Source organism: Myxocyprinus asiaticus, chromosome 41 (assembly GCF_019703515.2).
Source record: "Myxocyprinus asiaticus isolate MX2 ecotype Aquarium Trade chromosome 41, UBuf_Myxa_2, whole genome shotgun sequence".
Classification (NCBI taxonomy): domain Eukaryota; kingdom Metazoa; phylum Chordata; class Actinopteri; order Cypriniformes; family Catostomidae; genus Myxocyprinus; species Myxocyprinus asiaticus.
In genome coordinates this window covers 5,867,579-5,881,855 of record NC_059384.1, presented here as the reverse complement: position 1 = coordinate 5,881,855, position 14,277 = coordinate 5,867,579, and the positions used below count along the sequence as shown (strand labels likewise).

The 14,277-nt window shown below is 35.9% G+C and overlaps 1 protein-coding gene across 6 annotated transcripts in view; it reads right to left on the bottom strand.

Annotated features, from left to right (window-relative positions):
- Positions 1 to 14,277, bottom strand: part of LOC127431902 (gamma-1-syntrophin-like) — a 54,535-nt gene that overhangs the window by 15,250 nt on the left and 25,008 nt on the right. For all 6 annotated transcript variants that reach the window (XM_051682534.1, XM_051682537.1, XM_051682536.1 and 3 more), the window contains 11 exons: positions 13,617 to 13,666; positions 8,625 to 8,759; positions 7,863 to 7,919; positions 7,707 to 7,764; positions 7,580 to 7,623; positions 6,453 to 6,494; positions 6,252 to 6,354; positions 5,729 to 5,811; positions 5,514 to 5,644; positions 5,220 to 5,349; positions 678 to 716 (listed from right to left, as the gene is read on the bottom strand). In XM_051682534.1, coding sequence (XP_051538494.1) covers positions 678 to 716; positions 5,220 to 5,349; positions 5,514 to 5,644; positions 5,729 to 5,811; positions 6,252 to 6,354; positions 6,453 to 6,494; positions 7,580 to 7,623; positions 7,707 to 7,764; positions 7,863 to 7,919; positions 8,625 to 8,759; positions 13,617 to 13,643 — 849 coding nt within the window. In that variant the 5' untranslated portion in view covers positions 13,644 to 13,666. The remainder of the gene's footprint in view (positions 1 to 677; positions 717 to 5,219; positions 5,350 to 5,513; positions 5,645 to 5,728; positions 5,812 to 6,251; positions 6,355 to 6,452; positions 6,495 to 7,579; positions 7,624 to 7,706; positions 7,765 to 7,862; positions 7,920 to 8,624; positions 8,760 to 13,616; positions 13,667 to 14,277) is intronic.

Here is a 14,277-nt window from a genome sequence, read left to right as displayed (position 1 = left end):
ACACCTATCATATCGCTTCTGAAGCTATGGATTTAACCACTGGAGTCTTATAGCTTACTTTTATGCTTCCTTTATGTGCTTTTGGAGCTTCAAAGTTTTGGTCATCGTTTACTTGCATTTTATGGACCAATAGAGCTGAGATATTCTTCTAAAAAAAATGTTGTGTTCTGCAGAAGAAAGAAAGTAATTCACATCTGGGATGGCATGAAGGTGAGTAAATGATGAGAGAATTTTCATTTTTGTGTGAACTATCCCTTTAAAACTTGACATTTCTCGCCTTACATAAACAAATCCAACATTCATCAAATAATTAAGCCCAATTCAAAGCTCAATCATTAGGAATGTTACAACAAGCTCCCAGCGTAGGTGGTCGCAGACTAAAATTGGATACAGCGACCACATTTCTGTCAGTCTGCGCATTTCCTGAGGAGTGCAACTTAATACGATTCACTAAATATCTTGTGAAGTTGACTCTTGGCTGTCTGCAGGGTGAAAGCGTCACGCAGCACGAAGAACGGTGGCTGTGTCACAAATCATGATTGTGTGGCTTCATTCAAGTGTGCTGACCAATTCAAAGGGCTTTATTTGTGTCTCAGCGGGCATTTTGTCATCTTTTCAAGGTCCAATTTGCACATCCTCAATAACTGGGATTCAATCCAGACGGGATGATTCCTTACCTGCTGGTTTACTGGAAAGTTCCTGTTTATCTTCTTAACCTGCAATAGAATTATAGAGATTTAATTCGCACATTAGATTTTTAAGATATATTTTATAGGGCCATATAATGGAAAACTGTGCTTGTCGAGCCATTTCATGGGGTCTTTATTTCTAAGGGTCAGAAAGAGGGTTCAAAATATTTGTGTAAAATGTTATTATTTTATTACGTCTCAATCATAAATCCTAACAAAAAGCCAGTGAAATACCACAGTCTGCTACACAGACAACGACTGATGATTGACAAAACTAAATCTCTCCGATGCTTACCGAATGACCTTTACAGTGTCTCAGTTGGCTCAATTATTCAAGTAGCAGATAAAACCTCAGCCAAATATCTTAAATTTCTCTTGTAAACAATGATACCAGTGTTTATCTAGAGCCCAGGCCCAAGAGTTGCTCCCACTGTGAAGCTTTATTCACGATTAACATTCGTTCTAGCTTCATTACCCACATAACCCTGGCCAATGACTGCCACCTCACAAATGACTCTAATAGTTCCATTTGAATGTGAAATGAGGTTCTAATTTCTTCGCAGGAAATGGACTGAAAGCTCATCCAGATGGTCTCGCTGCAGGATAATCCAAACCAAAAACCATAGTATCTTGTTTTGAAGAGCAAATTTAACATATTTCAGAGGATTTGGGGCCAAATGCACCATACATTCAAAAAGATGTTTGCGAGATGGAAGATGGTGGATTTTTGTAAGGGGAATCTCAAAAGCGAGTGACTCTTTATTCTATCGTAATTAAGGGTGAAATCCTTCATTGTGCAGGAAATGCCATTTTAATTCCTTAATCTAGTGCAAAGAGGGGATTACAACACATGACCTGCCTGGCGAAAATGAAAATGTATGAAAAATAATGCACCGTCTTGCCGAATTGCCTCCATTCTGCATAAATTTACTTTATCGTGTTCTTTTCATTAACATTCAAATTGAGCTCCCAGTGGTTTGATACACTCTACCACATGCTCCCAAGAGACAATGAAGCACTATAAATCTGTGAATATTGCACTGCTATACAGTTTCACATGGACCCCTCAGTCCAAACGGACCATGGTACCTTGTGTTGTAGGTGCTGTTTATCAGGGGGGAACAGGATCGGAAATGTTGCAAGCCGGATTCAAACTTGCGTCACCCACATGAGCACCATGACTCAATGGGCCCTATTTTAAGCTTGCCATAACTCATAAGTGCAAAGTCAATGGGCATGGCCATGACATATTGGTATTTTCGTGCAAGCGTGCGCTAAGTGTAGGCACTACTGGGTTTGGCGAAATTGCGCACGCAAGGTGCTAATCTGGTCAGTGGAGGCTCTTCTCCGGCACTGTCTCCGTCCCATTATATAGTCCATTCCCTGTCAAGCACCAGCGATGTAAGCAAAGACAGCACATTCATAAGAAGTTGGTAGTGTAAATGGACTGAATGCAATGAATTGAAAGAATAAAAATATGGATTTACGTTATTTTGTGCGTCCTTGTTAAATGGGACACGTTCCTTTTATACGCATGGTAAATGTGTTTCAGGAGCTTTAGGCTCCGTTAAATTACAGAGAATGTAAGTATTATTAATAATTGTCATCTACTGTCACACAAATCATGGCTAGTATCAACAGTGATTGTATCAGCACGTACTTCACTTCTACCGGTCGACACTGATTTTGAAAAATTTTATTCATTTATTGAAACACAAAAAAATGTATCCAGAAATATTTCTAAATTCAAATGACACTTTAAACAAAATGAAAAATCATACCATATCCAAACATTTTACTCTCTACTTCTTCCACCGGACCCTTTTGCAGTGAGAAACATAAAAATAAAAATAATAATAATAACTGAAAAAATTAAACCATGACGTCTAGAAAATGTAACACAAATCTCATTATTTTTTGATTCAACAAACGGCTTCAACAGCGATCGTCAAGGACATTATTTGATGTTCCAAACCGATCTCATGAAAATTAGTACATAATTTATGAGTTGGCTATTTCGTATGGTCTCGCACGATGTTGTTCGCATAAACTCGTATGACATCACGTGCAAATTCCTAGATGTCTAATACATAAGAAAACGCGTGTTCCGCAAACAAGGTGTTAAGGACATACTTATTAATATTACCCAAACCCCTTATCTAAACTTAACCAATCAGTAGAGTGCGTAAACATAATAGGAAGCTGTTGTGTGTGACAGAATTAAGTAATTGTCACGTATTAAATGGAAACGATGTCCAGCGACGTCATTGGCTGTAGTGAAAGTCGTAGGAATTCAAACGAATGCAGTCGCATGATATCATACGAATTAGCCAAATTTAGAAAAGTCGTACGAATCCTGAAGATTTCGACATGAGAGTGTGTTGGATGTTCTGTACTTTCAGAATTTGAACGAACTTTATTACCACCTGCTGGTGAAATCTCCAAACTGGAAATGCAGGAACTGAATTTGGACTTTGTGCTGAGTTAAGAGGTGGTATTGAAACAACTTAGCGCAACGACCAAATTCTTAGGAAAACAGCTAACTTGTTAGCTACTTCGTTAACATACAATACACCCACAGTTTGCGTGCCTACACCCACAGTAGCGCAAACACTCTCACCCATGCCCATTTGTGCTTTGCGCTGGCAAGAAAATTGTGCTTACAATTAGTGCTCTCATGAAAATTGGATAAGACAATGTGCATGGTCATCACGCGTAGCACTGCACAATTAGTGTACACTCACGAAAATAGAGCCCCATGTATCTGAGCATATGCATCATTCCATTAAACCATGCCAAGATGATGTTGTTAAAGAAAGCTTTTCGAAATTGTATTATTGAAATTTTGCAACAATAATACACAGTGCTAGGTAGATTATCTCTGAAATATAATCTAGTATTGATTATGAATTACACATCTAAAAATGTAATCAGTAACCAAATATAATCTGATTACATTGGATTACTTATTGCATTTTTTTATGAAAATCTCATTTTTAGTCATTAAGTACCAATTTTTGTCAAAAATGTTTAAATACTACCCAACACTAAAAAAATATGTTGTATATAATATTTTCTTGTATTTTGTAGTCACACACTGCTTGTAACAACATAACAACTGGACATTTTAATTATTATTTATATTACATGTATATTATATCAAGATTTGACATTATTAATTTTCATTCTGTTTTCTACAGTCTACAAATAGATTTTAAATTAATTGAAAAGGTATGAAAGATATGTCGACAAAGTAAAACCCAAAAATGTTTTCCAGATAATATTTTGATAATTTCTTGTGGCTTTAGTACGATTTCAGTATAATTGCTCTAGATGTCTTACATTCCAATAATATAAAATGCAATTATTTAATTTTGCAAACAAAATATTGTCTTTATAACATCACATGTATTATTGTTATGCTTCCTTTTTATTGTATTTATTTATTTATTGGAAGGGGGTCCCTCAACAAGGGAATTATTTTATTCGGGGGCCCTCGGCATCAAAAAGTTTGAAAAACCTTGTATTATACAATACAGGTCTAGACAGAATCTGAAGACTTTTTTTCTTGAATTTTCTGTGCTGAATTGTAAGGAAAATCTGCTGAATTCTGAGAAAATAATTTAAATATGGTAAAGTGTGTTATATGCACTACACTCTTATTGGTAGCTAACAGTATAATCAAATTAACTAAAATATATATCAACACGCAAGAGGTAGGGGATTTGTATAACTTTGTGAATAATGCGAGTTCGAGGGGGCCTGGGTAGCTCAGTGGTAAAAGACGCTGGCTACCACCCCTGGAGTTCACTAGGTCAAATCCCAGGGCATGCTGAGTGACTCCAGCCAGGTCTCCTAAGCAACCAAATTGGTCCGGTTGCTAGGGAGGGTAGACATTGGGTAACCTCCTCGTGGTTGCTATCATTTGGTTCGTTCTCGGTGGGGCACATGTTGAGTTGAGCACAGATGCCGCGGTGGATGGCGTGAAGCCTCCACACATGCTAAGTCTCCGTAGCAACGCGCTCAACAAGCCACGTGATAAGATGCACAGGTTGATGGCCTCAGACGCAGAGGCAACTGGGATTCATCCTCTGCCACCCGGATTGAGGCGAATCACTACGCGACCACGAGGACTTAAAAGCGCACTGGGAATTGGGCATTCCAAATTGGGTGAAAAAGGGGAAAAATCCAAAAAAAAAAAAAAATACAAATAATGGGAGTTCGAATTCTGCTGAAATCTGCTGAGCTTTTAACAGAGTATGGTTGGGGTAAAATTAGTTGCTTATTATAAAATAATTCACTTATTATACAATGTGATTATGTATATACAGTACAATGGATGTTAAAGTTCTGACATACAATAAATTAACATGAGAAGTTCAGATTGTTTCCATTTATTTACACAATGTCCTGCCCAATTAAAGGCAAAAAACCCATCAAATAATAATACAAAAAGAAGTTACAATACGATCACTTATGGTTTGTGTAAATGATCCCACTTTTACCATGCTGAAACTGCAGTATACTCACGTTGTGCCTGGTTAGAGCAGAAATGTTAGTAGCTATTGCTTGCAGCCAGTCGGTGCATTCTTCGGTACTGGGGCACTGAATTATCCCACTGCTCACACCATCTACCGCAATCACTTGAAAGGCATTTTGCCTAAAGAAATTTAAATATGTGCACTCAGGAGACATTACACAAAACACGTAATATAAAAATAGCGCTTAAGCCATATTCAATTTCAGGATGAACGCAAAAGCAAAAAACACACAAATGTGTGTTTCTACAAACTACTAAAACTAGAGTCAAATCTATCAGCTTACCTGGAAATGTCAGTGCATGGGACATACTGGGACAGACAAGCGTGCAGGAGGGGGATCAATCGAAGATCCATCCATCTCTTCTCCCAGCGCAGACCAGGAGACATCGGCCAAGACGAGCAAGACAAAGTGTCCTGAAACAAACACAGAGAACAGAAATGATAGACAGATAGATAGATAGATAGAGATTTAGTTTATTTGTATTTTCAGATGTGTACCGTGTTGTTAGGATGGTAGTTCAAGTGTAGACCGCTGTCACACAATGGAGATGACGTGCCACTGCTCTGGTCACACGGTATACCTGGAAAAATATAATTTACGTGTAAAAATTTTTACTTCAATGTAAACTTTTACTTTACAAGGCTTTAAGATGTTAGTAGTTTAGCTAAAGTAAGCAAGTGACGCTCTCCTTGAAAACAGGGGGTGTGAATGATTAACCGATGATCAAAAATACCTTTGCCCTAAGAACACATTTAAACCATTCAGTAAAAATATGCCTTTATAATATAGTTGACCCACACCTTGATGTATGCCATTGTGGTTTGATTATTTTTGCCTGTTTACCCAAGAGCAACATCTCTGCTAAAGAAAACACACATTTGCATAATAAGACGTTTGACTCCAAATCTTATCGTTACTAAGATATAGCCCTTGTGACAACTAGCCCCGGTATCCCCTTTATTATATACATATTATTAAACATGTTATCAGTAAATATATAGTTTCAAAACACAGACGTACATGAGCAGTCTTCACAGAGAGGCAGTTTCAGAAAAGCAGGTGTCCTCTTCAAGAAAGACACAGTCAGAGTCACCTCCTCACCTGCATTACGCAAAACCTGTACCTGAATATGGAAAACATAAGAGAACGTTCACTCATTTCATGTTTTTAAAACAGTCTTGTCAAAAAAGCACCCCCCCCCCCCCCCAAATGGAAACATACCACTTCTTCATGGCGATAGCTCCTCACGTTAATGCCATTTATCTGATCACAACACAAGTAAAACAATAAAAGAGTAAGTGATGAATAGATTAAGATATATCCTCCTTTACATGCCTGGGGCAAAATAATAAATTGTGGGCTTAGTTTATCTGACCAAGGCAAAGCATATTAAAATTAAGGATAGATGTTAAACCAGGCTGAGTATTACTGCAAGCATATTCCTACAATTGTTCTGGAAATATCATTGGCATTCCTGAAAATTCCCATATCATTCTCTACCTCAAAACTATGGGGAAAAGATTTATTTTGGCATGATTTTGTTAAACATCATAGAAACTGTCTCCAAAACATACTCACATTTTATCACACACTGATAAAATGTAAAGCTTTAATGCTTATTGTAAATATTACAATTAGAGCTTTCAAAATTAAGACGTTTAACGCTTACATTTTTCTTAATAACGAGTAACGCTTTTACCGCCGCAATTTAATTACCACAGAAGCATGTCAAGTCTTAACTATTTCGAAAATGCAGAATAAGACGTCGTCTGCAACGCTGGCGTTGACGCCCTGACCCGAATCGTGAATGCGGCTGAACGATTGCTAATCAGAGCGGATAGCCACAGTCTGTGGAGGATGAGAGCTTAAAGAATAGTGAACTATACCTTTAACAGATTTAATGCACATTGCAATGAGGACACAACCTGTGGGGGCTAGTTATTTTAATTAGTTTACCCTCCACTTAGACCTTACGAAACGTTTAATGTTAATTGAATTAATGCTATTTTAGTGCATTTTTATCTTTATACTGTGGAAGGCTTTGTTTGGAAAATGTTAAAAAAGCATTATTGTTACATATTGTTTTCTTTTCTTTCCTAAGAATGAAATAAATGCATTTTAAAAAGAAACTAAGTATATATAGAGCAAAATTTCAGCACTTATCTGAAATTATATCTGCGATTAATCGTGAAAAATTATGCGACTAATCGCGAACAAAAAATGTAATCGACTGACAACACTAATTACAATATTTTAAAGGGTCCACAATACACTTTTTGACACTTTTGACAATTGACACTTTAGCTCATCGACATATTTGTTCATAGAAACACTGAGAAACATCATACCTGGAGAATTCCATCTCCAATAAACAGCAGTCCAGAAAGTTCCGCTGTACACAAAAAGAGAGTAAAAACCAATAAACAAGCTCTTATTTTTGAGCAAGTGTGACGAAAGAGAAAATAAACAGCGTACCCTTCTGTTCTTTTGATATTTTAGATATCACAACAGGGATTTTGTGTTCGGCACCACCCTATGAAAAAATTATGACACTGAGTTTTTCAAAGCATTGTAAAAAACCAGAGGGCTGAGTTAAATCTGTGAAAAACGATGGCATATGTGCAAAATCACCTTGATACTCAAACCAAACCCTCCGATTGTTTGCCGTCTGATCGTTACTGTTCTTTCCTGCGAAACAAAAATCAAAAGTGTTAGTATGTTGGTGTAGAAAGGCAGGAAGGATCTTCCATTCATATTGAGAAGGATCTTCATTCATTTTAATTGCCTCCTTTTCATGTAGATTTCCCGAGGGAAAACTGCACCATGCCAACAATGCTAGTAACTTAATTAAGGGGCTGAGAATACAACATGATCTGTCTGTTTAAACTAGTGCAAAATCTTGTTTCCACAAAGATGCTAATGATAGATGCACCATTATGGTTAAAACACTCTCTGCCTTCAAAGAATACCGACTTTTGATTTCATTATATCTCAGAGAATCAAAGTTAAAACAAAGACACACCGGGTAACACACAACCCGGTTCAAAAAAATCATTCAAACCATTCAAATTCCCAAGCATTGTTCTGATGATGCACTCTAAAGCTGAGAATGTTGACTCCGTTTCAACAAAAGGCAAAGTGTTCTTCTCATGCGGCAAGATATTTCGAGGTAACGCCTCAGGGCATGTTTTTATAAATATACACAAACCTCAGTTGCACAAAAATATTGGCCTGAACCAAAGTAAAACTTTGCAAGTATTAGAGTTATTCTAAAAGAAAACAATAAGACATGAGAGGCCATGCTATTACGAGCCACATAAAAGTCTTTTTGCAAAAATGTACAGTAGGTATAGTAATGTGTTTCTACAGTATATTGATAATTTTGTAACTCACACTTGAGTAGAACGGTTCTCCAGAAACACAGATGACGTCTTGCTCTTGAATGGTGAGAATATCTTTGGCCAGGTGCAAACGGATACTGAAAGGCTCCTCGTTACCATCTTGCAACAAATAAATCCCAGTCTTTGTCTGAAACAACCAAAGTCACACAAACATCTGTAATGCTCAGTTGACAACACAAAGTTAATTAGCCATGAAATTGATTGCATGATAAATAGTCAGGCATTGTTTCAGGGCTGATGTTTACTATGCAAATTGCAGTGTCAGGTTTTGCCTGGCAGAGATATTACTGAAAGTTCCCATTCAGTCAGGTCATTGTAGAATATCAGGTACAATTTTAATTGTAGACCATCTGGATTTGGCTGTCCATTTGTAGAAGATGTTTTGCCACTTAAAGTGGCTTCATCAGTTATCTGATGGTGGATTAAACATCAAACATCCAAAGAATGTCATAATGACTGGTGAAGCTTGATGACAAAGTGACAAAATGTCTTTGATAAATGGATAACCTACTGTAGTCCAGATGCTCTTGAATGTAATTTAACTTAATAGACTGACTGTCAGATGTTTACAAATGGAGTATCAGATCCATATTTATTCTGCATTTACCACCAAGGTCTGTATTTCAGTAGACATATGTTTGAGAAAAATTGTACAAGGCCTTGTACTGCCTTACCAGATTAAAATTTGATTAAGAATTTTTCTGCCCTGCAGCAATTCTTTAAAGCGAAACAGTTAGGGTGAACATAAATGGCAGCACTTTACTTAACAGGTTTTAAATAGCACTTCATTTAAACTAAATTTTCTGGTGCCGCATAATTAGATTTAGTGGGTCGTTGACAAATAAGGTTGTCCAAGATTTAAAAAATGAGAAATCTTTTAAAGATCTAGTTTAAAACACATGCATCAAGTGCGTAGAAATGTAATCTCTGTGTCCATGTTGGTTTCATACATTATTGAAAAACAATTTATAGCATTTAAAAACAAAACAAACACAACATTTAATTTAATGACCTAAAAAATATCAAGTGGTGTAACCATCCAGTAAAAGTATAAAAATACTTATATATATATATATATATATATATATATATATCATGAATTAAATAGAGCTGTCAGAATTAACACGTTAACGCATGCAATTAATTAAAAAAGTTTAACCCATTAATTTTTAATCGCGATTAAAGCATTTACCGTTAATACAGCATAAACACTTGTTGGAAGGGCGGAACCATTGCGATGTGTCCATCCGGAGTCATTACACTATCACACACACCACAACACACAAAACAGTGATGGGAAATAGCCTCTTAATGCTATTTGATGTACAAAACAAGCCCACATTGGACTTGTGATAGAAATCAAGTATTTTTCAGCCTATGTAATGCGCATTTTAATTACCACAGAAGCACGCCAAGTCTTAACTGTCACCAAAATGCAGAATGAGACGTTTTTGTCTGCAAGCGCTTTTCATGTGGAGTTCAAAGCAATGCTTGATGATGGTATTGACACCCTGACGCAAATCATGAACGTGGCTTGCTGTAGCAAAGCGGATAGCCACTATCTGCCAGCTGATTAATACTTTGGAGGATGAGAGTTACTTTAAGAGATTGAATGCCCATTGCAATGAATATGCAACCTATGTGGGGACTAGTTCTTTCAATTTGTCAAACTCCCACTTAGACTTTGGGAAACATTTAATGTTACTTGAATTGGTGATATTTTAGTGCATTTCTATCTTTATACAGTGGAAGGCTTTGTTTGGAAAATGTTAAAAAAACATTATATTGCTACATAATGTTTTGTTTTCTTTCCTAAGATGGAAAAAATGCATTTTGACAGTGTCAAATTTCAGCAATACCAAAATCTGTGATTAATCGCGATTAACTAAAAACAAATTCTGCGATTAATCGCGATTATAAACTGACAACACTCATTTTAAAACACATTTTGTAATAATAAAAGATTATTTCAAACTACGTATATCAACATTTTGTTTTTATTTTCAAGAATTTCAGCTTTTTTATGAAATTTGTATTTATTATTTTTGTACTATGTCTGGATAATAAAACACCACTTGACCCCAAGAATGATATCACAGTGACTTTGAACTCAGAAATTGAAAACATGATCATCATAGCAGAGGTATATTCATGTAACTGTTTTGCATGAATTGCAAATTTTAACGTATTTCTGAATAACTTGATAGATTTGGCCAATAATTAGCGTCATAACATTGACCCGTAAATAACTGCAAAACTACCTTATTTGTACAGTAACTTCACTTAACTGTGGCCACTAATACACAGAAATATCATAAATTGGGCTCTATTGTGTTGTAAGCAAAGTGATTACCAAATGAGTTGTTAAGCAGTTATTCATAAAAAGGGGGAAAAGCTTGTACCCGCTGACTTTCTTGCAAAAGTCAGTCAAATATTGTATACCAGATCAATCAAAATTATTCCATAACTTCTGTTGCTAGGACACATGGTACACCGGCTGCCCTGATGCTTGATTTTGTTGCCATGGCAATCAAGTGTCAGCCATTTATAGTGTACACTTGAGATTTGCAGTCAAAACACAATGCTCTGACATATATTATATCCATTCTACAAGTAGAGTTATCGGTACTATATTTTGTCTAGTAAGACTGCTACAGGAATGTAATTTTAAAAAAAAAAACACAAAAGGAGATGTTAAGAAGAATGACAGCCTCAGCCACCATTCACTTTCATTGTATGGTAAAAAGATGCAATTAAAGTAAATGAGGACTGAGGCTAAAATTCTGCCTCACATCTCTTTTTGCTTTACACAGAAGAAAGAAAGCCATAAAGGTTTGGAACAACATGAGGGTGAGTAAATTATGACATAATTTTCCTTTTTGGTTGAGCTATTCTTTTCACAAACTTGGCTCATTGCCATAAAAGATGACAATTTTCTGTCCGCAACGTGTTGAAACGTGTCTTGCACATCAAGTTTAAAAAAGCAAAGCACTGGACAAATAGATAGGAACACCTCTGTCTATATAAACAAGACTTATCTTCCTCCGAGTGCTCATTAATCTTTGACACATAAAGATTATGTCAAAGTATGTTATATTTCGTGTCCCCATTTCTGAGCTCAGTGGCTTTTAAATTTGTGCTCTCCACATTCATGATAGTGCTGCATTTCAAACTGCATCAATATAATGCTCTATTCAATTATATATTAATAAGACATACAGATTAGTGGTCGACCAGTAGCGGTCTTTCACAGCTGATGTTCACGAGAAATAAGAAATAAGCCACAAGAAATAAACAACTAAATGCTAGTCTTATTTTTTCATAAATACTCCAAAATAAAAAAAGACTCAAATTATTAATAAATAATATTGCACGTGTTTATAATATTATGATAAACAGAATGTTTTTTTGAAAAAAAAAAAAATAAATTTTTGTCTTTACTTTGTAAACATGTAATTCTGGTTCTGTTCACTTTGAAAAGTCTTATTTCATTCCACTAGACGGCGGAAAACACTAGAATTTTTTTTTTCTTCATCACATTCCATCACAATATACAGATCTGAAATGTAGGTGGCGCTCTAATGCAATTTAGCCCTCAAAGATATGCTCGTCCATAGACATTCAGTTTAATTTTCAGTTCTTGCACCACCCTTGTTATTTCATCTAAAATATCTGCCTCTGAGTGGACTAGAAGCTCAATTTAAGATGATATGTAACATTTTATCATCAATAGTCAAAAACAAATTTTTCTTATGATTTGTTTAGCATGCTTTTCCTGCTGGATGGGATATTTTGTTCTGGACATCTAAGATATAACATCAGATTATTCAGCCAAGCAAGCTCACAGACAAGTAAAAAATGACTTATTTTTAAGAAAACTGCCTAAGGTAAAAGCAGATGTAACGTTTTTAGCTATTTGGGGGTTACAGAAGCTGTGATCGGCGCATAAAAGAGACATTTGTATTTGATGACTTACAGAAATCATATTTCACTTTGTGATTCTTTTGAACATTGTTCGAACTGTGGTATTAGGTCAACAAAATAAACTGTACAGTCATATTCCTGAGATTGAGATTTTTCATTTGATATATGACTTGTCCATTTAGGTGCTTTAAGAAGGACTTTTATTTTCATATAAATATTTCTACCACTTCTGGGGGACGCAAATTTTCAATGCAAATATTTTGAGGCCTTATTTTGTTATTTTAAGTAACTTAAATGCAGAAGTGATTATCTCTAAAATGTTCAGATTCTAAGCTTTCAAATGATATCTCATATGCCTGACTTATACAGAAACTAACGTTACAAGCGTAAACTTTTTTCGTGATATAGTATCCCCCCCCCACCCCCCACCGGTGGGTCCAACAGAGTTTAAGGGGTTAAAGTAGCACTTAAAGAGCGTTGCATGTTTGTGTTAAATGCAGTTTTGGGAAACGCTTGCTAAAAAGGAAAATACGCTTGTAACTTTGCATATAGAGTTAAGAGTTAAGATCCATTGTTATCAGGAAATACAGACCAGGTTAATATATCGGTTCATTACTAATGTAGATCGTCAAAGTATGACAGCTTGACTCGTTATAGTGTTCTATTTACGGCACGTGTCATTTCACTTTCTGTGACTGATTATGATTCATTATAATCTTCATAACAAGTCATTATTATCATCAGAATATTAAAAATTGCTCTAAATCTGTTTCCAGTTAAATAACTCTTAGTCTCTAGACAGTGGATTTAAAGCAATCATTTTAGACCTAACATCTTTGTACCCCAGTGAAAAGTCTACAGATCCATTTATTTGATCAATGTTTTCTGGCCTCCCTCAACTGATTCAGCTAACATTTGTTTGGGTAGAGTTTCCTTCAACAAACAGCACAAAAACACATCTGTTACAAGTATTTTGAGGACACAATACATTATCAGGTTTATCTGAAATACCAAAGCGAGTGTTTCAACATCGGAATAAAAACTTGCAAGGCATATTTACCTCTTCATTTGATGTCTTGAAATCCATGTGCTAAGGTCAGGGAAACAGCCCTTAGAGACGAAAATGAGAAGAAAAACGCTTTAATCATCATTTCATTGTGACAGATTACATTTGCGAATGTTAGATGTCATTGACACTTCAATGACAAATGCTGCTCGCTTTGAAAGTGATACCTCATATGCCTACATATCATTACAAATAAACGAGTATGAATTGAAATTAATCAGGGTGTAACTGTTAGTTCGTGAAAGCTGAGGAATTACTCTGCCTTGTCTTGCATGAACGCGCACTAAAGATGTGCGCAGAAATCTAATCAAAACTGTTCACAGCAAATTTGTTATAACAAATGTCATCAGCATCTGGATCTGCAAACCGAAGAGGACAAGTGTGCAGATATTTTATGTGAAATACTTATCCTAAAACTCTTTGCTGTGGATGGCCACATGTGGATTTCGGAACAGAGTACCCAACTGAAAACCAATAAGTGCTTCCGAACAGGAATGCAAATGTGGCATTTCAAGTTGCCCGGGGGCCTAAATAATTCAGAGAGCGTTATTTTCAAACAATATATCAGCCTGTTTTTGGGAGGTCTCTGAACATGTACTGAAAATTCTGGTTTGTGGTACATGGTCTACTAGAATGCTTTATTGTGCAATAACAA